At 42.5% G+C, this 23,235-nt stretch overlaps 1 protein-coding gene across 1 annotated transcript in view; it reads left to right on the forward strand.

Moving 5' to 3' along the window:
* The first annotated feature begins 770 nt into the window (after positions 1-770).
* The window catches only part of RYBP (RING1 and YY1 binding protein), a 67,227-nt gene continuing 44,762 nt past the window's right edge, over positions 771-23,235 (forward strand). The window contains exons 1-2 of the mRNA XM_065407894.1: positions 771-844; positions 1,948-2,073. Of these exons, the coding sequence (XP_065263966.1) occupies positions 813-844; positions 1,948-2,073 (158 nt within the window). The 5' untranslated portion in view covers positions 771-812. The remainder of the gene's footprint in view (positions 845-1,947; positions 2,074-23,235) is intronic.

A 23,235-nucleotide genomic window follows, 5' to 3' on the forward strand; every position in this document is an offset into this window, starting at 1 on the left:
GGGGCAGGTTCCCCTCTCCCCAGTGGGTGGCTGGCTGGTTGGGGGGGTGGCACGTTCCCGGTGGGGGGCTGGGGTGGCAGGTTCCTCTCTCCCTAGTGGGTGGCTGGTTGGGGGGGCACGTTCCCCGGGGGGGGGGCTGGGGAGGCAGGTTCCCCTCTCCCCAGTGGGTTGCTGGCTGGTTGGGGGGGTGGCACGTTCCCGGTGGGGGGCTGGGGTGGCAGGTTCCTCTCTCCCTAGTGGGTGGCTGGTTGGGGGGGCACGTTCCCCGGGGGGGGGGCTGGGGAGGCAGGTTCCTCTCTCCCTAGTGGGTGGCTGGTTGGGGGGGCACGTTCCCCGGGGGGGGGGCAGGTTCCCCTCTCCCCAGTGGGTGGCTGGCTGGTTGGGGGGGGCACGTTCCCGGGGGGGGGCAGGTTCCTCTCTCCCCAGTGGGTGGCTGGTTGTGGAGGGGGGGCTGGCTACATTCCCCTCCGGGGGCACGTTCCTCTCTCCCCTGCCGGTGGGTGCTGCGGGGGGGGGGGCACATTCCCCTCCCCCCTGCGGGTGGTTAGCTGGGGGCGCATTCCCGTCCCTTCTCCCCTCCCCGGCGGAGCCCAAGGCCGGGCCGCCCGGATTGGCCGGGCCGGGTGGCGAGCTCCGCCCGCTGTCGCCGTGCTGTGGGTGGGAGGGAGCCGGGCTGCGCTGCTAGTCTGGAGCGGAGCCTGGCAGCGGCTGGAGCGTCGGCGGCGGCTGAGGAGCAGCCGGAGCCCGCTGGACCGAGTCAGCCCGGACCCGTCTCCTCTCCCTTCGCGCGCAGGGCAGGGGGGCCCCGATCCATGACCATGGGCGACAAGAAGAGCCCGACCAGGTACAGAACGAGCGGGCTCCCGGAGGTCCGGCCAGGGGAGGCCCAGGGGGTCGGCGGAGAGAGGCTCCTAAGATGGAGGGAGGGTGGCCGGCCGGGGTAGGGGAGGAGTGTGGGGCCTCCCCCAGCGGGCAGCTCCCCTCTTGTCTGGGTGCTGGGGGCGCCTAGGCCCTTGTGTGGCGCGGGGGGGGAGTGTGTGTGTGTGTGGGGGGGGGGGCTCCTAAGATGGAGGGAGGGGGGTGTTTGTGCCCCTCCAGCCAGGTACAGAAACTCCAGGTTCTCCGCGGTGTGCGAGGGGCTGTTGGCGAGCAGCGAGGCGCCTAAGATGGAGGGAGTGTGCGAGGGCAAGAGGAGGAGGGAGAAGGGCTTGTGTCTCCTTGCTGCTGGTGCCAGGGCTAAGCTGGTGTGAGAGCAGCTATGGCGGCTCCTCTCCCTCACACAACACACTCTCCTCCGCTCCTCACTTCTCCCAGACAAAGGGAGATTTAACAAGGTGGAGGAGACAGACAGACATGGGGGTGGGGGGAACACGCCTCCCAGCTTTTCAAGTCTCACCACCCACCCCTCTCCAAAAAAGGAGGGTGAGGGGGAGACGGGCTCCTCTTGTCTCTCCCCTCCCCTGCCCAAGTCTCGCCCTCCCAGGTTCACTGGGTAACCGCTGTTGTTTGTGTGAAAATCGATTGTCTGGGTTTAAAGATTGAGGGGAAACGCGCCCCCCCTCCCCAGTTTCTTTCCTTCCAGGGTGTGTGTGGGGTGGTGGTTAGGTAATGCAGGGTGTGTAGTGTGTGTGTGGGGGGGGGGGCGGGGGGAGTTGGGTAAAGCAGGGTGTGTGGACGGGGGTGGGGGCGCAGGCTAGTATAAGGCAAAGTGTGGGATTACTGCTTTATAATAGTGCCCCCCATAGCAGATATTTGATGACTCTTTAGGCAAGGAAGAGAAACGGAGTCTGGCGATGCAAGTTGAGAATTACAGAATGCACTGGATTTCACCGCTTGATAATATGGTTTCTAATGTGTGTGTTTTTCTTTTTCTCCTCCTCTCTTCCTCCTCCTCCTTTTTTCCTCCTCCCCATACACACATACGCACACGCACACTCTCTCCTCAAGGCCAAAAAGGCAAGCAAAACCTGCAGCAGACGAAGGCTTTTGGGATTGTAGTGTCTGCACCTTTAGGAACAGTGCTGAAGCCTTCAAATGCAGCATCTGCGATGTCAGGAAAGGCACCTCCACAAGGTATATATATACATTAAAATATGTAGCTTTGCTTTTTATTTCTTTGATCCATAATTATTCTGTTTTGTTGATTTTACCTGCTATCTTGAAGTGGGTTCTGTATTTTATTTCCTTTAGAGGAAATAATCTCCCCTGTCCTCCTCTTAATACTGTATGTTGTTTTAAATTCTGTTTCAATGCTTAAGTATACCTTGGACACAACTGTTTTGTAGGCATGGTACTGACATGATGTTTGTTTCTATATGTTCCATTTGATGATGTAAAAAAGGCTCACTTTTTTTTAACCTTTCAATTCTGATTTGGGTGGACATTTCTCTCTGCCATTTGGGGAAACAATTTTTGTTCTGTTGGAAATATTGTTATGCATTTTGGGGGATAAGGGAAGTGAAGAGAAATAGTTGAAACTAAAGATGCCACAGAAACAACTTTTTTTTTTTTTATTCCTCTTGTCTTGTTGATCTTTGAATTCCTATTGTCATTTGAAATTAGTTGGTTTTCCGCAGAATTTAATGTGGAAATTATGTGGATTTCTGAAATCTTTAACTGTTGGTTCTTTCTGCATGATGGAAGTTTTTTCAAGATGGTGAGACTGCCATACTCTAGTTAAATGAGTACACATAATCACCCTCCCGACCCCCACCCCTCCCACACACACACTTGGTTTTAGAAAGTTACTCTTGACAGTGTGAGTTAGGACTAGACTATGAACATGGAACTGCTTTTTTGTTTGCAAATCTCCTTTCAAATGCCTTTGACTCATTTTAATGTTTTTATATTTTGTACAAGTACATTCCTAAATTTGAGGAGTTCATATTTTTGTCTCTTTCTATTAAGGAAATATTATATTCTTATTTTTTTCAAAGTTTAGGACAGTGTTTTAAGTAAAGCTCTTTGCATGCTGAGAGACATTTTCGTGAGCAGACTGTTTCTTGAAGCCTTCTAGTGCTTTGAGTTGATTGACAAAGGAGGCTAAAAATGTATTCAATTAGTTTGTTTGTACAGTGCTTTGAACAAAAAAAAAATTCCTTATAAGTGCTAAGTATTTTTTTTAAATTTAGACCATGCTTTTGGGCCATTGAGCCTGTGGGTGACATGACCACTACAGCTATGTGTAGTATTATAGTACTCCACTAGGTAACTAGCATATTTTAATTATATTGCATGTTGATTAAAGTGTGTGTATGCTTTACAGTAGGGTATTCTGAAAAGTGTTGAGCTAAATTGTCTTATCTGAAATTGGCATATCATTAATTTAGATATAATATGAAGAATATAAAGCCATTTGCATGTGGACCTAAATCTTGTTCTGTTAGGCTCCAGTCCTGCAATTTAACCTGCACAGGTGGATCTCTGAGTTTGGGCAAAGTGCTATGGGCTTCTGTGGGATATCTTAATGGATCCATCTGCAGGGTTAAGGCCTGACTTTACTCCTATAAGTAGTCCTGTTTAAATCAGTGAGTGTAATCATGGTCATAAAGTCATAAAGTTGAGCATGTGTATAAGTGCTTGCAGGATGGGGGTCTAAATGAGACAAGGAATCCAAGTGTGGGTGGTGCATGGACTAACTTGGTGTATCTTATGAGATCTTTTCAATTTGAGCACAGTACTGATGTCCTTTTTGAGAAATGAAAATCCATATAAAACTTTTTTGAAAAGGATACATTTGAAAATATTTGTTCAGCCAGAACAATTACTCTTCCAGTTAAGAATGAAAAATTATTTTGTAAGAGACAACTTTAGGTTAAGAAATGCTACATAAATTTGCAAATGTGATCATTGGGTCTAGAACATCATAGAGCATTTTCCCATTAGCACTTTTTCTGGACTGCTTATTTTAATTTAGAATATATTAAGTTTTTGTGCATTTGAGTGCATTAAGTTTGTGTGCCACTGTTTGATTTATGTTGTAGAATTTGAAAGTATGTATGGTACAGGATACTCCCTAAAAAACCATAAAGTTTTGCTTCAATGTCATTTACGAATAGTCAACTGAAAGTAGTAGTCACTGTCTGTTGTGAGTGCACTTTTGTTTGTGTGCGTATGTACAAGACCTCAGAGGTCAGAGTTCTTTATTGTGGTTTGGCTTTGAGTGTTACTGTATGTGACGTATAAGTCAATAGCTGGGAAACTCTTCAGAATCTTTTTCATAAGTGACTAAGGAAATGTAGTGGTTTATGGCTGACGATCTATTACTCAGAATACTTCTGTTTGATGACGAAATCTGTTTGAGTGATTTTATATAAATTTTATCCAGATAAAACTGTGGTTAACCTGAGATATTGGATCAGAAATTTAAGATATAATTTGACAAATTGATGTCATTTAGCCATACTTAAAGTTAGTGAGTTTCATTAAAGTTTGAAGTATTTTGCTTTATATTTAAAAGTAATTTGGACAGATTTGTAATATTTTTCAGACATGAAGAGAAGCAAATGTCTTTCATCTTTAATTCTGTGCAGTTGAAGTGTGCCCAGTTTCAAAAGATTTACATGGACCCAAAGTGACATTTTTGTTATTTTTTAACCCCACAGTGAAGTCAGTGATTTGCTGTAGAATTTATTTTGGCAGATTAATGTTTTCTGATTTGTGAACTAGTTTAGACTTTAGCTAACTCTCATTGTGTACGTTTTTACAGACTTGATATAATCCTTGTCTGCTGTGTGGGAGGGGTGACTGGCTTCAGTGAGAAGTTTCACTTATTTTCTGATTTAATGTCCCTTCCCTAAAAAGGGAATTTTACATACAGATACAGTGACTTCCAAATTTGCTAATGAACAGGAAGAACCAAGATAGACTATTAATCTGTACCTGAACAGAGTTTTTTTTCAGTGGACCCCATGTAAATATTTAAGTTACAAAATAATATTTTTAAAATGTGTGGGGCCACATTCAGCCCGGGAGAATTCATAAATTTTATGGTTGGTTTAAACACATAACGATGTAAATTCTAGGGGGGTAGTCATAATATGCAACCATTTACTTTCACAACTTATCTTCTCACTTTTTAACTTCTAAAATTTTATCTCCCTCTACTTCAGTAAATTTATCTAGTATTGAGTGTTCTAAGGAATTTTCCGATAAACAGTAAAAGAAACAAAGGTGCAAATTACATACAATCCAACATTCATTTCAGTGAGGTGAAAACTTCAAAGCTGACTTGAGACTGAACAATAGTAACATCAAGCCAAGTAGGCTGAGGCTTTGTCTAAACTGGGGTTTTTGTACTGGTATAGCCACATCAATGTGAACTGCTAGTGTAGGTGTGGTGCACATGTGTAAACTTATGCTTATCTTGGTTTCAAACCAGGGAAAGTTGCACTAGGGCAAGTCTACTTGCATCTACTAAGGGGTTTGTGCTGGTATAGCTACATGGTACCTAAAAAGAGATTAGGGCTTAAATTAAAACTTCTACTATTGGGGAGGTTTGCTCAACACACACTACCCTTCCAGTATCCAATACTGCTTCAAAATGTAGAAGGAATATTTAATCTGGACATTTTAGGGCCAAATTTTGCCCCCATTGATATTAATATGAGTTGTTTATTTGAGGGCAGAGTTTAGTCCATTGTTTCCACCGAGTTCTCTTAAAGGTCCAGGCAGTCCTCTCCCTTTGTTTCTATTTTGGTGTGTGCACGCGTTGCATTCTCACCCAGCCCTCCCCTTCTCCTGGTCACTTCCTCCTCCAGCTGAGTGATCATACCTGAGAATCCTGCCTCTGTTCATAATTAGTTTCACACTGCTACTGGTACTCCCAGAAAAGTGGTATTTAGCAACAATATTGATCATTCTCTGGGATTTTCCTGCTCAGGTGACTGGGGAAAATGTGGGAGGGTGATGGAGAAAACACAGAATGTCTGATTGTTTTCCTAGCTTAACCCTTTAGGATAGGCTCCTTCTTTGCTTCTCTGCTCCCAAAGCAGGGCTTTTCCTATCAAGTTACAGAGATTGGAGTCTTCTCTGTACATGTGAAAAATGTGAGAGTGGAAATTTGCCATCTTATTCTTGAGAGTAAGTGACTTTTGAATAAAAGAGCAACAATTTGCCCCATAAATACCCTGAAGAGGGTATGTGGGTTATCACGAGTATTTGTAGACACAAGGTATGCACTTGGAGAGCTGATTGGATATCTTTGTTGTACTTGGGGTAATACATGTCTGATATTAGAATCTTGATCTTATCTCTCATTTCAGTATAGTATATTCATAAACCACAGATTTACAATGCTTCCCCTACATCCTTATTTGGAAACAACTGGTTATGGATCATACATAAAAGCATTTGATACAAAATTAATAATCTGTAGTTTGGGACAAAAATCTAAATTACCAGCCTCCCTCCTTTTCTCTCCCCCCCCCCCCCCCCGCGACTATTCCCCCCCCCCCCCTTTAGAATGCATGTGGCTTCCAAGCCATTTTTGAAGGACACAAATCTCCAGCCTACCTCATTTAAAAAAACGTTTCCCTCGTTCTGTATCCAGTACAAACACATGCATCACTGTGTGGCTCTTCTTATTGTCAGTCCTGAGCTCATCGTAATAGTTGCTAGGTAGCCCAGGTCTGTTCTGGGAACGAGGGACTGAACTCTAATTGCGTCCCATTCTTTTGACTTAACTGCTGGACCGTCCTTTCCTGAAGATTTTTGTTTCACTCTATAGTCATGAGGTAGTTAGAAGCAAGCTGCTTTCATTTAGCTCTAAGTTAAGTGTCTTTCACATGTATTAAAATTCATTTGATTTTTCTACATAAGTATACTTCTATACTCTTAATATGCTACAGCTGTACCCCTGTAAAAAGGTTCTTCCTATTTTTAGCTCCCCAACAACACTGGAGTTGGCAAACCCAGTGTGATTGGGGAGCTAAAATAGGAAGAACCTTCCACAGATCTGGCATTGTAAAGCAGAAAATATTGGATGTTCACAAACATGGCCTGAACCGCTCAGGGTTTTTCCCAGAGCTAAAAATCCAGCATCTCTGGGAAATAACTCTGAACAGGAAGTGTGTCTTAGTTATTGACATACAAATAAGCACACCAGGAGACACCCCACGCCCCCTCCCTGGATCTTTTTAGCTCCAAGCCTTGGGCATCTGCAATGCTACAGGTGATTAATACAGCAGGTGCCATCTGACTGGCAGAGATGTTTGTTTTCTACCTCCATTCCCTACTCCTCTCTTCCCATTTCTGAACACCTTATTCAAACAAAATAAATAGAGCTTTTGGGGTACATCTCCACTGGGAAAATGTTGAAGTTTTTTACTGTTAGCTGACATGGTAAAATCCTATTTTGGACATAGCAGTCTGTTTCACGTGTTAGCAGGATGAGGTAAACACTAGGGGGAAGCTTAAGGTGTAAAAGACATAACATTATTCCTAGTGAAAACAAGACCTTAGTGGCCCCCACGGGTTAGCCCCTGCCTCCTGCTACTCCAGCGTCAGATATACACACTATAGATGGCCCCCCTTCATCTTGGTTTGTCTCTCAAGCCCAAGTACTGAAACCAAAGCGTGCAAATAAATATATAGCTATATATAGATATCTATATATCTTTCCTCTCTTGTAAACAGGGCCTGCATCAGCTGGACACCAGCTCCCTCTGTGTGTCTATAGAGTCTTGTGCTGGAACTACGTGAAGGCAGAGGAATGCAAAGTCCCTTTCCGGGCATGCTTTCCTTAAACTGACTTGATTGTTTCACTTTCCTATGGGTTGGTCAAAAAACTGGAAAGCTGAGCAGATTTGAGAGTGACTTCTATGCAGTGCACCCTGAAAGATCTCTTATGTGGGCCCTTTAAATTACTGGAACCCAATCTCACGTGGACCTGAAATAGGCAGCAAGTGTACACTATACCAAGTAGTTAGGAAACTGCCAGATCCCGTCACCTCCTTAGAGCATGTCTTTTCTGCAGAATTAGCTTGGGCTCATACTTGATACTCATGCTGATAGTCCTCCAGTGCCTTCCCACAATTCCACCCTGTGTGCCCAGAAGGACAGACAAGTTCTACAATTCAGTAGGAAAGAATCCTAGAGCGGCTCAGCATATTGCAGCGCAAAGAATCACGGGATGTGCCATAGTGACACACACACACAGCTGAGTACAGCATCAGTGAGGACCTGGTAATGGGTATAGCTTTTCAATGTGGCTGCTTACACCCAGGTTAGGCTAACCTGGGTGCTTAGACCTTAGTGCCGAACACTTGAGTTAATTTCATAGTGAAGACCTACCCTAACTGTTCTCATTTGGTAATTTGCTCCTCTGCATGAAACACATAAATGTGTCACTACATATATGTTGTCAGTCATGTCACTTTCACAATGATTAAATACTCTTTTTTAAAGAGAGGAACCCAATGACCTACTTTGTGGGCATTCAGCTAGTTCTGTAGGTCAGTAGGTTTCCATTCCACAATGTAGGTCACCTGGAAGGTGTGCAGCGCTTCTATAATGAGTAGCTTTTGACCTGGAACAAAATTTACCCAGGCTATGCATGCAACTTTTTTTGTAGCAGTACTAGGTATAGCTTGGTATCTGTCTTTGTCCTGTTGTTCCTTTTCCTAAGGTACAGTAAAGAATTTGGGCTTTCCTGTATGGAAGCATTTTTACAAGAGGACTTGTGTGGATTTTTAAATTTTATTTTAAGTATGCATATTTTAGACAGATAGGGACAACCTGTACTTATTGCTGCCTGGTTTCTATTTAGTGCTCAGCAAAATCACAGAAACATCTATTTAATATTCTTTATATAATACACTAAGCAAATCTTCCGTATTCCAGAGGAAGGAGAAAATTGTGAAATTTTTGGCTTATCTCATCTACCTAAGTCCACTCTATGGCTGTATGTGCTTACTACATCTGTCAACCTTTTGTGCAAACAAAATATTTCTGTGAACACACAACCAGTGCTCTATTCACACATCTTTAGTGCATCTATAAGCACAGCCAATCCTTTCAGTTTATTTCCTAAACACAGCATCACCCCTTCCATAAAACAGGTGCCAATTAGAAGCACATTCTGGATATTGACATGCTAATAAGCTTGTCAACCATGTCAGTTTGCATTAGAATTCTTATATTCCCAATGTTCAATTAAGGACTGAGAAAGTGGGTCTGTTTTTCCTTGTTTTCACTTTGGACTCAGCAGTGGTATCTTCAGAAAATTCTGATAAATTTTGCTCCAGCCAGAGAAATCAGAACTGACAGAAACATGATAGAATTGGTTAAATACCTGCGTGCAACTCCCATTGTATCGTGGGGCATTTCCCTTTTGTCATGGGAGGTGTTGCCTATGTTTCTGAGGCAGTGTACACACTACAATGCTCCTTTTGCCAACAAAACTCTCCTGCTTTGCAGACAAGCGGCATAGAGCTTTTTGCGGCAAAGATATATCCACAAAGTGTCAGCGTAGACACTGCGCTTGGTTATGTTGCTGTAAAATGGCCCCCAGGAGGAGTCCCACAGTGCCCATTCTGGCCGCTCTGGTCAGCCGTTCGAACTCCCCTGGCCTGCAGCCAGGTACACAGGCATTTGCCCTCCCGCTTTAAAGGCCCATGAATTTTTGAAATTCCACATCCTGTTTGCTCGGTATGGAGAGCTCACGTTGCATCTTCCCAGCTGAGCATGGCGGCTCCATGTGGCAAACACTATTCCGCTTGAAGCACACCTGAGTCATTGGATTTACTGACACTGTGGGGAGAGGAGGCTGTGCAATCCCAGCTTCACTCCAGCCATAGGAACTTTGAAGTCTACGGGCAGGTTTCTCATGGCCTGTTGGATAAGGGCTATGAACATGACACGCAGCAGTGCTGTGAAAAGATAAAGGAGCTCAGGCAGGCGTACCAGATGGCAAGGGAGGCCAACCGTTGCTCTTGTGCTGCGCCGAAGACCTCCCACTTTTATAAGGAATTGGATGCCATCCCCTGTGGCAACTCCACTTCCACTGCAAAGAGCCCTGTGGATATTTTGGTGAGGCTGGAGGTGGTGGACAGTGAACCTAACCCCGAGGACAAAGTCATGGACGAGGAGGTCAAGTTAGAGGACGATGTGGATCACATGGCAGGGTCGTCTGGTGGCACGGCGAATCAGGAGCTCTTTTCCACTCTGGAGGGTCTAGCTAGTCCCAACCGTCTATCTCTGGCACGCATGATGCAGGAGAGGAGAACCCTGGTAAGTGATCTTTTTGAGCTGATGCTCGATTATATGAGATAGAACTGTCCTTTATATTCTAGAAGTGGGTGAAGGGACTGAAATGTACAAGACTAGCTGTGTTTGAGTGTGCTCCACATTCCTTTGTGCAACTAAGCAGCGCGGCAGAACAGCAGTCTGTTAATGCACACTGAGATTTCATGGGACTCCTCCAGAGAGATCTCTAGGAAACTTTCCTGGAGATACTCGCCAATCCTCTCCCGTAGGTTCCTTGGAAGAGCTGCTTTGTTCCTTTCCTCCATTGTAGGAAACTTTCTTGCGCCACTCAGCAATCACTTGTGCAGGGACCAAAGCAGCACACAGGCGAGCAGCATAGGGTCTGAAGCGGAAAGCGTGCAGGAGATGCATCCTTGCTTACCCTCAGGAGTGAGATATCGGCTTCAATGACTCCTGCATGTGGAAAATGGTGGCAGAATTTACAATATTGTCCCTAGTCGCCTGCACTGATGACCTTAAAAAAAACACCTAGACCCTTTGTCCCATCTTAAATGTCCAACTCCCACGCGAGCCGAACTCACCATGTTTAGGGCATTCATAGAGATGTGTGCTTGCAAAGGGACAGTGAGAAAGTGATTTGTATGTAAAAATATGTGTATTTTACTATAATGATTCAATGCTGTGCGTGAACTAACAATCATGCTTCTGTGTATTGTTTCTTGTGCTTCTGCAGATGTATAGGGTAGGGGTTCTCAAACTTCATTGCGCCACAACTCCCTTTTGATAATAAAAATTACTAGACAACCCCAGGAGGGGGGACCAAAGCCTTAGCCCCATCGCTCCGGGGGGCCAAAATCCGAGCCCAGCTGCCCTGGCAGGGAGGGCCAAAGCCCGAGCCCCATGACCCCGGGTTGGGGTGGGGGGCCCAAAGCCCAAGGGCTTCAGCCCTAGGAGAGGGGCTGTAACCTGAGCCCTGCCACCCAGAGCTGAAGGGCTTTGGCCCCAGGTCCCAGCAAGTCTAACACCAGCCGTGGTGACCCTATTAAAATGGGGTTGTGACCCACTTTGTGGTCCCAATCCACAGTTTAAGAACCACGTGTGTAGGGGGTTCAAAGGCCACACCGGCAGAACACCTCTGCCAGATAAGGAAATGACCAAAGCGGTGCAAGGAGGACATGTTCCGAGAGGTGTTCCAATCCTCAGAGGCCGAAAAAAGAGAATGCAGGGAGGAAAGACAGGACAGAAAGGAGAGAGAAGCGCATTGTTAAGGGCCGGGAGTGGATGATAAAAGTGATGGAGAAGCAAACAGAGATGTTGAAGTCCCTAATCATGCTCCACGGAGAACACATGTGCCCCCAATCCCCCTGGGGGCGATACCGAACTGCTTTCCATGCCCTTCCCAAACTCCTCCTTGCAACTTCCTGGACCATGTCAGTACTCCATTCACTCCACCCCTTCGGACAGTTTCCAAAATGATAGCTGGACTTACACACAGCTATGAGAGCCTATACTGCCCCTGACTGTTATCTCCCTTCCCATCAAACCTTGTGTGTGTGTGTGTGTGTGTGTGTGTTGTTAATTGTTATTTAATAAAAACAAACTCTGAAATATAACCAATCTTTGTCTCCTACACATGGTGATTTCTGATGGTAGTAATACATAGTATCAGTTCGATCATTTTCTGACTATAAATCCCGGTCAGGAATCCTCACAATTTTCATGCAAGGTGGCAAGTTAACAAAGCATGGCAGAGTGCTGTATAGAAAGATATGTTACTGGTGGTCATTATAAAAATGTTGTTTCAAAGCCTCCCTGATTCAAATTCAGCAGCCAGGCGATCCGCCTCCATGCTCCACAGCAGAGGAAACTTTTCACCCTTAGCCTCACAAATATTATGGAGCATGCAGCAGGCTGCTATGACGATGGGAATGTTTTCCTCATTTAGATCTAACCTGCCATAAAGGCAGCGCGAGCACGCTTTTAATCTTCCACTATCATTCTGCACCTACTCAGCCTATTGTTGAAGCGCTCCTTGCTGCTGTCCAGGTTTCCCATGTAAAACTTCATGAGCCATGGGAGTAATGGGTACTCTGGATCTCCCAGGATCACTATGGGCATTTCAACATCCTCCACAGGAATCTTCTGGTCTGGAAAGAAAGTCCCTGCTTGGAGCTTTCAGTAACAGCCAGTGTTCCTGAAGATGCGTGCATCATGCATCTTTCTGGACCACCCTGCGTTGATATCAGTGAAATGACCCCGGTGATCCACCAGTGCCTGCAGTACCATAGAGAAGTAGCCCTTTCTGTTGACGTATTCCATTGCAAGATGGTCTGGGGCCAAAATTGGGATATGTGTGCCATCTATCGCCCCTCTGCAGTTAGGGAATCCCACTGCTGCAAAGCCATCCTCTATTTCACGCACATTGCCCAGAGTCACTGTCCCTCATAGCAGGATGCCCTGCACACTTGCGTTACCGCAGCCCCAGCAGTTGATTTCCTGACTCCAAACTGATTTGTGACAGACCGGTAGCAGTCTGGAGTCGCCAGGTTCCACACAGTGATAACCACGCGCTTCTTCACTGCTAGGGGAATCTCTGTTTTTGGTGTCTTTGCACCGCAGTGCTGGGGCTAGGTCTGAACACAGTTCTAGGGAGGTGGCTTTCTGCATCCGGAAGTCCTGCAACCACTGCTTGTCATTCCAGACCTGCATAACAGTGCAATCCCACCGCTCAGTGTTTGTTTCCTGAGCCCAAAAGCAATGGTCCACTGTGTTCAGTTGCTCCATGAATGCCAAAAGTAATCTGGTGATGTTTTTTCCATGGCCGCAGCAGGTCAGGAACTCTGATTCCTGTTCAGATTGGGAACTCATGATATACTGCATGACCAACCGGGATGTTTTTGTAACTGTGACCACAACAGTAGAGAGCCGTGTGGATCCATCTTTTCAGACAGAGATGGCGAGCGCACAGTAAACAGGAGCCATTGAAAAATGCCGTGAAACATAGTTGGAAAACCATAGAATGCTGGGACAGAAAGAACTACATCATCGGATGTTGAACCTACACCCATGATGCACTATGATCCACTCTGCCTTCCCACAACTCCTAGCTGCAGAAGGTGGCAAGCAGCACAGTGGGATAGCTACCCACAGTGCACTGCTCTCACTGTCCGTGGTAGAGCACCAAGAGTAGATGTGCACCACCGACAGAAGGAGCATAGTGTGACCATGCACAAGTGGTGTAATTATACCGGTTTTTGATTGTCGGTTTAACTTGCGTCAACAAAACTCTGTAGTGTAGATAAGGCCTGAAAGTAGAAGTGGGCCCGGTGTGTCCATGGTCAGCATTCTTTTCACAAATGATTGTTGCTAGGAATACTTGAGATAAGGATATATCTACCGTAAAGGCAAGGAACTTGTGGTACTCAGGAGATGACCTGGGTTTGATCCCTGATTCTGCTAGGGCTTGTCTTCACATAAAGCGCTATAGCCGTGCAACTGCACCAGTGCAGCCACGCTGCTGTAGCACTTCGGTGAAGACGCTCCTACACCAACGGGATAGCTTCTCTTGTCGGCATAGTTAATCCCCCCCCGAGATAGCGCTGATTGAACCCCCTGAGTAGATGGTATAACTGTGTCGCTCAGGGGTGTGGATCTTTCACACCCCTGAGTGACGTAGTTATACTGATACAGGTCTGTAGTGTAGACCTGGCCCTAGTCTTCCTTCCTGCCTTTGCCTCTGTACAATGGTGATAACTGTCTGTGTTACGAGGGTGTTGAGGCTTAATATTTGTAATGCACTTTGAGATTCCCAGCTTGGAATTGCAATAGAAGCACAGGATTTTTTTAAATTTTTGAGCTGGTCACATTTCTGACAGATATGAATTTAGATTACTATGTATCTGATCAAAGTTTATAATTTATGGTGTTTTGATGGGAAGCCTCCACTTTTAGGTAAATGTAGCAATGTATTTTCTTTATCTCCTTTACTGCCATTCTTAATTTGAGATTATTGAAATCCCCAAGAATCCTTTTTACAACTTGGGTTCAAATATGCACACAAGTTTTAGCTGCTTTAAAGCCCATAGTATCCTTTTGGACTATCTTTTTTTTTTTTTTTTTTTTTTTTTTTTAAGCTTGCTCCATTTCTTGTAATGCACATAAGGTAGTTTGCATTCTACTTAGGGACAAACAATGAATAAATGCTTAGACTTGTGGGTCTTTCACCAAGCGGGACTATATTCTTCAGTATTTAAGAGTTATGATAGATTTCTTTGTAGCATGCAAAAGTGCTCAATGACGTGTATTATCTTGCCTATGATAAAACTGTCATCTTCAGATTTATAGTGGGTAAACATGTGACTGAGTAGAATCCGAAATACTGTTTATTTTCTGAACTAAGTTGGTGGCTTCATTTGTCTGGGGTTGACCTATATTGGGAGATGTTACATACAATATTCAGACATAACAGGCAGAGTAATTTAACCATTATTCATTCTAACAGATTTGGTTAGGAGATGTAGATGGACCAGGATTAATTTGTTTGAATTATTTTACAAAAGTTCTGCAGGTTTGGAAGTTGGGACCATCAGCTGCTCTATGTTGAGGGCAGACTAGAGGTCTAATCCTGCTCCTTGTTAAACCCGTGACAAAATTTGCAATGACTTTAGTGAGTGTAGGGTGGAGGACTACATGAATATAAAAATGTTCTATATGTGGTTAATAGTAAAGTAATATAAATTCTCCTACTTTTATATTTCCCTCTCAGTCCTATCTTTAGTGGCCATCAAGGTAATGTAATATCCAGTGCATTCTGAGCCTACGTGAAAAGAGCAGTTTAAAAATGTCAGGGGATCAACTAGTCTTTTCTTAATTATCCCCAATTTACCATTTGCTAATTAGTTGAGATCAGATGGGAAGGGTGAATATAATTCTATATAGATTAATTTATGTACAAAGAGTTTTACTCCCTGTTTGTAGCTGTGTAAAATCCAGATGCATGTGAGGGCACATAACTTTATTTATTCTTAGTTGAACAGTGCATTCACGTATGCTCAAGCTCTTGAAGCTGTGTTCTGAGATTCTGCTCAAATATTTGGATCTAATTATTTGAGCTGCTGTATCTGGCATTCGTATTCTGAAAATACATGCACTGTTTTTTTTTCTGAAGCAGCACTGAACACTTTCTCTTCCTGAGATTTCAACAGAAGAGGCAATATGTTGATGGATGATGGCCCTGTGATGGAGTCAATCAGCCAGCGTAGTCATTTGTCTCCTGGGGATACTGGGATGGAGCATGGCATTTGCTGTTGCGGGGAGGGGTGTTCCTCTGTGATGTTAATATAGTGTAGAAACTTTGCTATCCCTTTGCTGCTATTATGTGTTTCTGTAGGCCCTTTGGAAAAAAGTTTCATTTTCCTATTTTCATTTTTTAAATATAGTAAGAGTGGGTGTAGTGCTCAGTTTAATAACATATTTAATGAATCTTATTGAAATGCTCTTAAGTAGAGGCAAGACTATGTCACAAACAAATATTTCTAACAAATGCTTAAGTCCAAAAGTTGCAAACCTTCCTTTGTTTGTGACATGTGATGTCCAGGTTTTAAACTGCTTTTATACACTTAATTTAAGAATAAATTTGAGGATTCCAGACCGTTTTATATCAGAGGTAGAATGTAGAAGGAGGAAGGCTATTTTTAAAAATACTTTCAATATTTTATTTCAAGTATTAGCAGTTTTAGAATTTTTGGCCAGGTATTGCTATAAACGTAGAAAATAAAGCAGGAGTATTTGTCTCTTTAAAATATGTGACTACAGCTAACGGCTTGTCAATAAGTTGTATTTAACGTTTCAATGAAACATGCATTCTGCTTATATAGTAAAGTTATAGTATTCAAATTGTAAACATCCATATCAGAGAACAGCTGAGTCCCCATAAAGCTTTATTGTGTCACTAAGAATTGTTGACATGTAATGCTAGTAATCTAGTCCAGTAAGGAATTATTTTTAAACTGAGCATACTCAGATTGGTGGAAACTGAAACAGAAAAGAAATGGAATAAGGTCATATCTTTTAAAACTTCTCTCCCTCCCAACCTGCACCCACCCAAAAATGTATAATGTAAATTGCTTATTTAAAGCTTTTGAATATTCAGGTTTTTTTTCTTTATAAACCCAGCGTGGTTTATAAGCAACATTTTCCAAAGCAGTTTTACTGGCAAGTTAATTACAAATAGCTTAACGTTGGGTGTTGGACGTAAGGAAGGACATCACAAATTAACTGCACATTTTCCCGTTGAGACAAATCATATCAGTTTCATGGCGTGACAAAACTTTCTTCAAAGAACAAATAGGGGCATACAGCTGATGATTAAATCAGCCTTCTAGGTCAAAGAACTGCTATTATAATGGAGCCTGACAGAACTCGTTTTCAATCATGGTGGGTTAGAGCTGGAGAGTTTTCGTGGTGGATTCAGCTTATCACCCAAACTATTTACTGTCAGGTTCACATTTGCTGTAACAAAGCATACTAGAAAGCTTTGTAAGATGTGAGCTTGACTTATTGATTCATGACATTGCATTTATTTGTTTAAACTTCGTTGTTGTTTTATTTTCAAATCTTGTTTATCAACCTCTTGCACCTTGTACCATTACAAGATATTAGAGACTTGCTATGATTAAAGGTCTTGAGAACATGACCTGTGAAGGAAGGCTGAAAGCATTGGGTTTGTTTAGTTTGGAAAAGAGAAGACTGAGAGGGGACATGATAGCAGTTTTCAGGTATCTAAAAGGGTGTCATAAGGAGGAGGGAGAAAACTTGTTCACCTTAGCCTCTAAGGATAGAACAAGAAGCAATGGGCTTAAACTGCAGCAAGGGAGGTTTAGGTTGGACATTAGGAAAAAGTTCCTAACTGTCAGGGTGGTTAAATACTGGAATAAATTGCCTAGGGAGGTTGTGGAATCTCCATCTCTGGAGATATTTAAGAGTAGGTTAGATAAATGTCTATCAGGGATGGTCTAGACAGTATTTGGTCCTGCCATGCGGGCAGGGGACTGGACTCGATGACCTCTCGAGGTCCCTTCCAGTCCTAGAATCTATGAATATATTTTGGGTATATTCTGTTGGATATCATTCATCGGGGATTAGTGTAAAGGTAAACCCAACTGCCTCAAATGAAGAGCAGACCAAGGGGAGGAGTTTGTTTCCAAAGTATCTTGATGTCTTGGGGGAAGTCCTGCCTAAAAAGACAAGGGCTGAAAATTTTGCATGTGTGAGAAGGCCAACTATCCAAAGACCTCTGATTTTTGTGTATGTGCTTCCCTCCCCCCGTTTCTTCCTCCCCTGCTCTCCCTCCCCTACAGCAGGAGAGTATAAACACTGGCAAAAGAAGATAGGAGAGTTTAACAAGAGTATTAGTCGGATTAGTTGCTTGGTCTTAATGTTAATGAGCTACAGCTTGGGAGGCTCAAGAGCGGGATTGGTCAGAGCGAAGAGCTTGAAAGTAGGAGTCAAGAATGAATATTTCTGGATCTTCTATTAACTTGCTTTGACATTAGTCGATTGCCTAACTTCTTTTGTGCTTCAGTTTATCCATCTGCAAAACAAGTCACAAATGGCTGCTGTGTGGTTTGTTTAATGTTTGTAAAGTGCTTTGAGATCCTCGGTCTCCCCCCTCCTTCCCCCTGCCCCCCTCCCCATCCAAAATAAATGCAAGTAGGCCTAGACTTAGAAGCAACTTTTGGACCTTCCATTCCCCAACCTATACAAATACGCCTTTAAAGTTACTGGGACACCACCTAGGCTGCAAGAGGACTGGGGATGATCACCTACTAAATTATTCTTGGTGTGGCATGGCTAATAGTTTAAAGTGCGAGCTGGATTTATCCACTAGAATTTTGCTGTTGTATGGACTGCAGTGAAATTTCTCCAACATGTTACAGGAGTTTAAATTCAGACTCATTTGTATCATACTTACTTTTAAATAGGGATATGATTGGTAGGTGGAGGCTGTATGTTTTATGTCTTGGAGAGTGGAGTACACTTGCTTAAAGATGGTACTACAGTGTGTTATACTGGGAACAGTTAAGGATCATGACTTACAAATACAAATCATAAAATCACGTCTGGAAATAGATGGGGGAAGCCACACTTCATTCCTTTTAGAGCACCAAAAAACCTTAGACACATCAGCCCTGATTCTGTAAGCTGTTTCATGCAGGCAGACCCCTGCACCTTTAAGGTGCCTCAGCATCAGTGGGGTTCTGGGTGAGTGTAAGAGTCCATCCTTATGGTCCAGTTGGCAAGACCAGAGTCTGAACTATAGCCTTAATCCTGAGGTTCTGTTAGATAACTTTCTGCACAGTTACTTGACATGCACACTGGTAAGCAACAATACATTATCCAGACAGAGGTGCAACCTGATTAGCGCAAAGTAAAATTTCAAACAAAGCATGGCACTCTTCATATATTTGAAAGCTTTTTCTACATGGTTTCTGCAAATTAAAGAACTAGAGTACTTAAAAATGCCCCGAAACAGATTTCTTATTGCTGTATACTGTGACCAAAATTTTTAGGTTTGGGTGTCTTAACTGAAGAACTGATATCTGTATTTAGACATTTCCATTGACTTCAGTTGGAGTTGCAGATTCTTGGCATCTCTGAAAATCAGGCTAAGTATTTAAGTTCAAGAGTTTTGTTCTGAGTCTTATTTTGAATTCACAGCTAAAATATCTACAGTACTGTAAGAAATGTGTAAATGGGAGCCAGGCAGTGTTTTGTTGTGTAAATTGGTTTCTCCATATTCAAGAAATCAAATAAACTTATCCTTTAATGTTAAAAAATAGAAAGATTCAATATTGGTTCAAAGCTTCATTATGCTCCACTGAATGGCTGTTGAATAATAGTGATGGTCAGCACACAGGTTAGGATCTTGAGTCCATATGTCATGGCAGTCTCAAGAGTAGCTATTAAATGTATGAGGTCGCACCCTATAATTTTAATACATGGGGGAACATACTAATTCCCAAAGGTCTTGAATTTTGGTACACCCCTCACCATCTGTGCTTTAACAGCACCCCCTCACCAACTGTCAAGGTAAATCATAGAAAATGAACCATAACCAGGTATTTCTGGTAATTCTATACCAATAATTAAAATTCTGTGACTTACCTTGTACATGCAGTGGAAAAAAACACCTAGCTGTAGTTCCTTTTTCTCTTTGCTTCCATTCATTGCTAAGCCATTGCCTATCAGTTTCTCTTGTGTTGTAAATATGAAGTTTTCCCTTTGGTTTGTTGGTAACTTCTGATTCTTACCTAGAGGGTATTTGAAATATAATGATCCGACAGGCATTTCACAGATATAGAAAAACTACTTATTTTTCTTTTATAGCCATTTGGGTAATCTCCTGTGGACCTTGTCCAAAGTCCACTGAAGTCAGTGGAAGCCTTTCAGTTGTCATTGATGGATATTGGATCAGGCCCTTGATGGGTTTCTGCCACAAAAAAATAAAATAAAATTGAGTTTAATGCCAGTTTAATCTCCTCATTTTAAAGAGATACCTCTGACTGTTAATTCTAGGCCTGCTCTCTTTGCTTTAAAATAATTCAGTCTGTTGAATAAAAGTTTGTTTATTGTAACAATGGGATAAAAAGGTATGGGAATTTTTAATGTCGTATTAGTCTGGAGAAAGAATACTACTGCTGTTGTCTACCGAGGGCTGAAATTGATGTGAAATCGGGCATATAGCACTTCTACCAGTCTTGATGGTACTCTTCTTGTGTTTGCAAATCCTTAATAATGCAGACCATCTTGTACAAAATTATTTCTGTAGCAATCTTATAGATGGTGACATTTCATAGTTAAAATGCAGGAAAAATCTTTTTTGTTCCTTAAAAAAAAAAAAAAAGAAAAAAAAAGAGTAAAAGTGTAATTTTCATTCATTTTTGCATAGCTATAATTCTCTGATGAAGGGTGTAGACTTTGAACATTATCTTTTCTCTTAATCACTTTTCTGTGTAATATTCCATGTTTTTATTGCATTCAGTGAAGAACATGCTGGCCCTCCTTTGACTGACTAAATACCTGTATGTTATCTTGGGTCATAAGTAAGGCTGCGATTTAGTCACGGAGGTCACAGATGTCACGGAATCTGTGACTTCCAAAGACCTCCATGACTTCAGCCAGCACCGGCTGGGAGCTGCAGGGTCCCTTGCCGCCTGTCGAAGCAGGGAGCTGCAGGGTACCCCCGCCACCCCAGGCGGTGGGAGCCCCCTGCAGTTCCCGGCCACAGCAGGCAGACCCCCCTGTACCTTCCTGCCAGCGGGCAGCACGAGGCACCCCTGCAGTTTCCCACTGCTGCGGGTGACACAGGGCACCCCCGGAACTCCTTGCCGCTGCGGGTGGCACGGGGGACGCAGCGGGGGACCCCCACCTGCTCCCCGTTGTTATAGCGGCGGGGGGACCCCGCATCTGGGAGCCACTGTAGGAGGGGGACCCTGTAGCTCCAAGCCCCCATGCGTGGTGGGGGCCCCTGGAGTTCCCAGCCCACGGCAGATGCCCAGGCTCCCCATTTTGTAATGGATATTTTTAGTAAAAGTCAGGGCCCGGTCAGGAGCTTCTGTGAAGTTTTCATTATTGACCTGTCCGTGACTTTTCCAAAAATATCTATGACAAAATCTTAGCCTTAATCATAGGCAAAAGCTCCCAGCTGCAGAGAATCATGCCTGTGCAATCATGAGAGTGGGACAGAATAGAGTAGAAGTCTGAGTTCCATGCTACTGCCCCTGCCTGGTCAACTAAGAAGCACTGTATGCAGTAGCAGCAAAGCAATGATCTTCCTGTACAGAAAAATTTCTGGCTTGGGGCAAAGCGGGATATCCGTGTTCCCTTACCAAATTTGATCTCCTGGCTTTTGTTTTTAAATTCATATAGTTTGATATATAAAACTTCTAATGGAAAACACTAATTTTCTTTATCTTCATCTCATCACTATGTAGCAGGAAAGAGTATTCCTGGGGAAAGGAGACGGCTAACTTTTAAAATTGCATTTTTAAAAAATCATTGGGCTGTTTTAGAATGCAACTTCCATCACGTTAAGTTCTTGGATGAGACTGAATTTACTGGTTGATTAGAAGAGCACTTATTGTAGTCAACTGAATATTTGTCCTAGTAAAATATGCTGTTAAAGCAAGGATATATGCCTTGATTTTATTTATTCTTTGCTAATCAATAGAAATTTTATAGATATCTCACCTTTAACATATTTCAGTATTATGCTACATGAAGCCCTGTAAATCACAAAGAAGAATTTCATAACTTTCCTAACATTTCATTAGATGTTTTCAGGGTGGATTTGATTTAAATCAATCTATGATTTGATTTTAAACAATCATGATTTAAATCACTAGTCAGGAAGACTCAATTTAATCATGGTTTTCTACATAAAAGTGCATTCTTGTTGGTTGTTATAACCTTAATACTTATTCTTCACAACTCAGAGATAGATGTAGGTTTCATTTTTAGAAGGTACACATTATACATTTTTAACAGTGATTTATTTTGAAAAATTTTCAGATTAGTTTTACAGATATATTTACATTTATGTTTGTTTGGTTATTTCATTTACCAAAGGTAATTGAAGCCGATATTTATGAAGTCACTGGGAGGTGAACTATCTCCAGTTCAACAGGTTAATCATTAATATTTGGAGGATTTTCTTGCCAGCCTGTATTAGGAGGAGAACATCACCAGACAGACATTTAAATTGTTTTATTTAACTAAAACAACAATGTTACGTATTCTGGATTTTTTTCTTCAACAGCAAACATATAATATTTTAACAAAACAGGCATATGTCCCTCACTTCTCACATTTATCTCCAGACTTCTTCTCCTTGTCCAGATCTATTCTGCCCCCAACAATCTTCTATTCATTGAACTTTTTGAAACTTTGCAGTTTTAGAGAGAGGTAAGGGATTGACTCTGTGTACACAAATCTGTAGAGGGACAACAGGGTTGAGGTCTGTTATTTCTCACCTCTATATATTTATTTAAAAACATTTTTGCTGTTAACAAGCCATGTTACCTCTGGAGAGAAATCCACAGTTTGAGAACTGCAAAACTAAGCATCTCTGATGGTATCTTCTAGACTGAGCACTGAGTCCCACTGGGTAGATAGAAGGATTAACCTAAATAATCTATCCAGAAGCTTGTGGAACCCCATAAGATTGGGTCTCTAATCCATGAACTATTGGAACTCATTTACAAAACTTTTCTTAAACATTACATGAATATATTGTATACCATAGAATTAGAATTTATAATCCCTATTCCATGATAAGATATCTTTGAGCTATAATGTATCTTAATTAAACCTATCTTTAGATAGGTTTTTTCCTCAAAAAGCATTTTATCAAAAAAATCCGATTTAAATAAAAATAAATAAATCCAATTTTATTTATTTATTTATTTATTTATTGTAAACCATTGGTTTTTTTATCCACCCTGGATGTTTTGCAAAACCAGCTCATGCTCAGTGGTTATTGGTAGATGTGAAAATCTAAATAATGCATTAATTTTGGCTTTATTAAAAATACCATCTTTCATATTGGTATCCTCTTTTTAAAATTCACTTCTAACACTCTACTCCTAAACAAAGCATTTTAAATTTAACATTTTTTAAATATGATGGGGAAAAATACATTTTCTGTGCTCAAACTATGCATCAAAAGCAGTCCCAAGAAAATCGGGTAGAATAATAGAGCACACAAAATCTAATACAACTATTGCAAAGTATCACTGCAATATTTAAATAATTATCCCACTGCATGACTTAGCAGAACCAATAAATAATGCATATAGAATTGTGTTGGCGCTTGCAAGGGAAGACACATGCTGGCAGAGTGGATGAAAGAGAAAGGAAGATAGGGAGAAGGTACAGCGTGCACAGCCGGACACATCAGATCCTTTTCTTGGAAGCCACTGACTCAATTCAGTGCTTATGTTAAGTAAGATGCATTTTTCTATTACTTTT

Source organism: Emys orbicularis, chromosome 7 (assembly GCF_028017835.1).
Source record: "Emys orbicularis isolate rEmyOrb1 chromosome 7, rEmyOrb1.hap1, whole genome shotgun sequence".
Classification (NCBI taxonomy): domain Eukaryota; kingdom Metazoa; phylum Chordata; order Testudines; family Emydidae; genus Emys; species Emys orbicularis.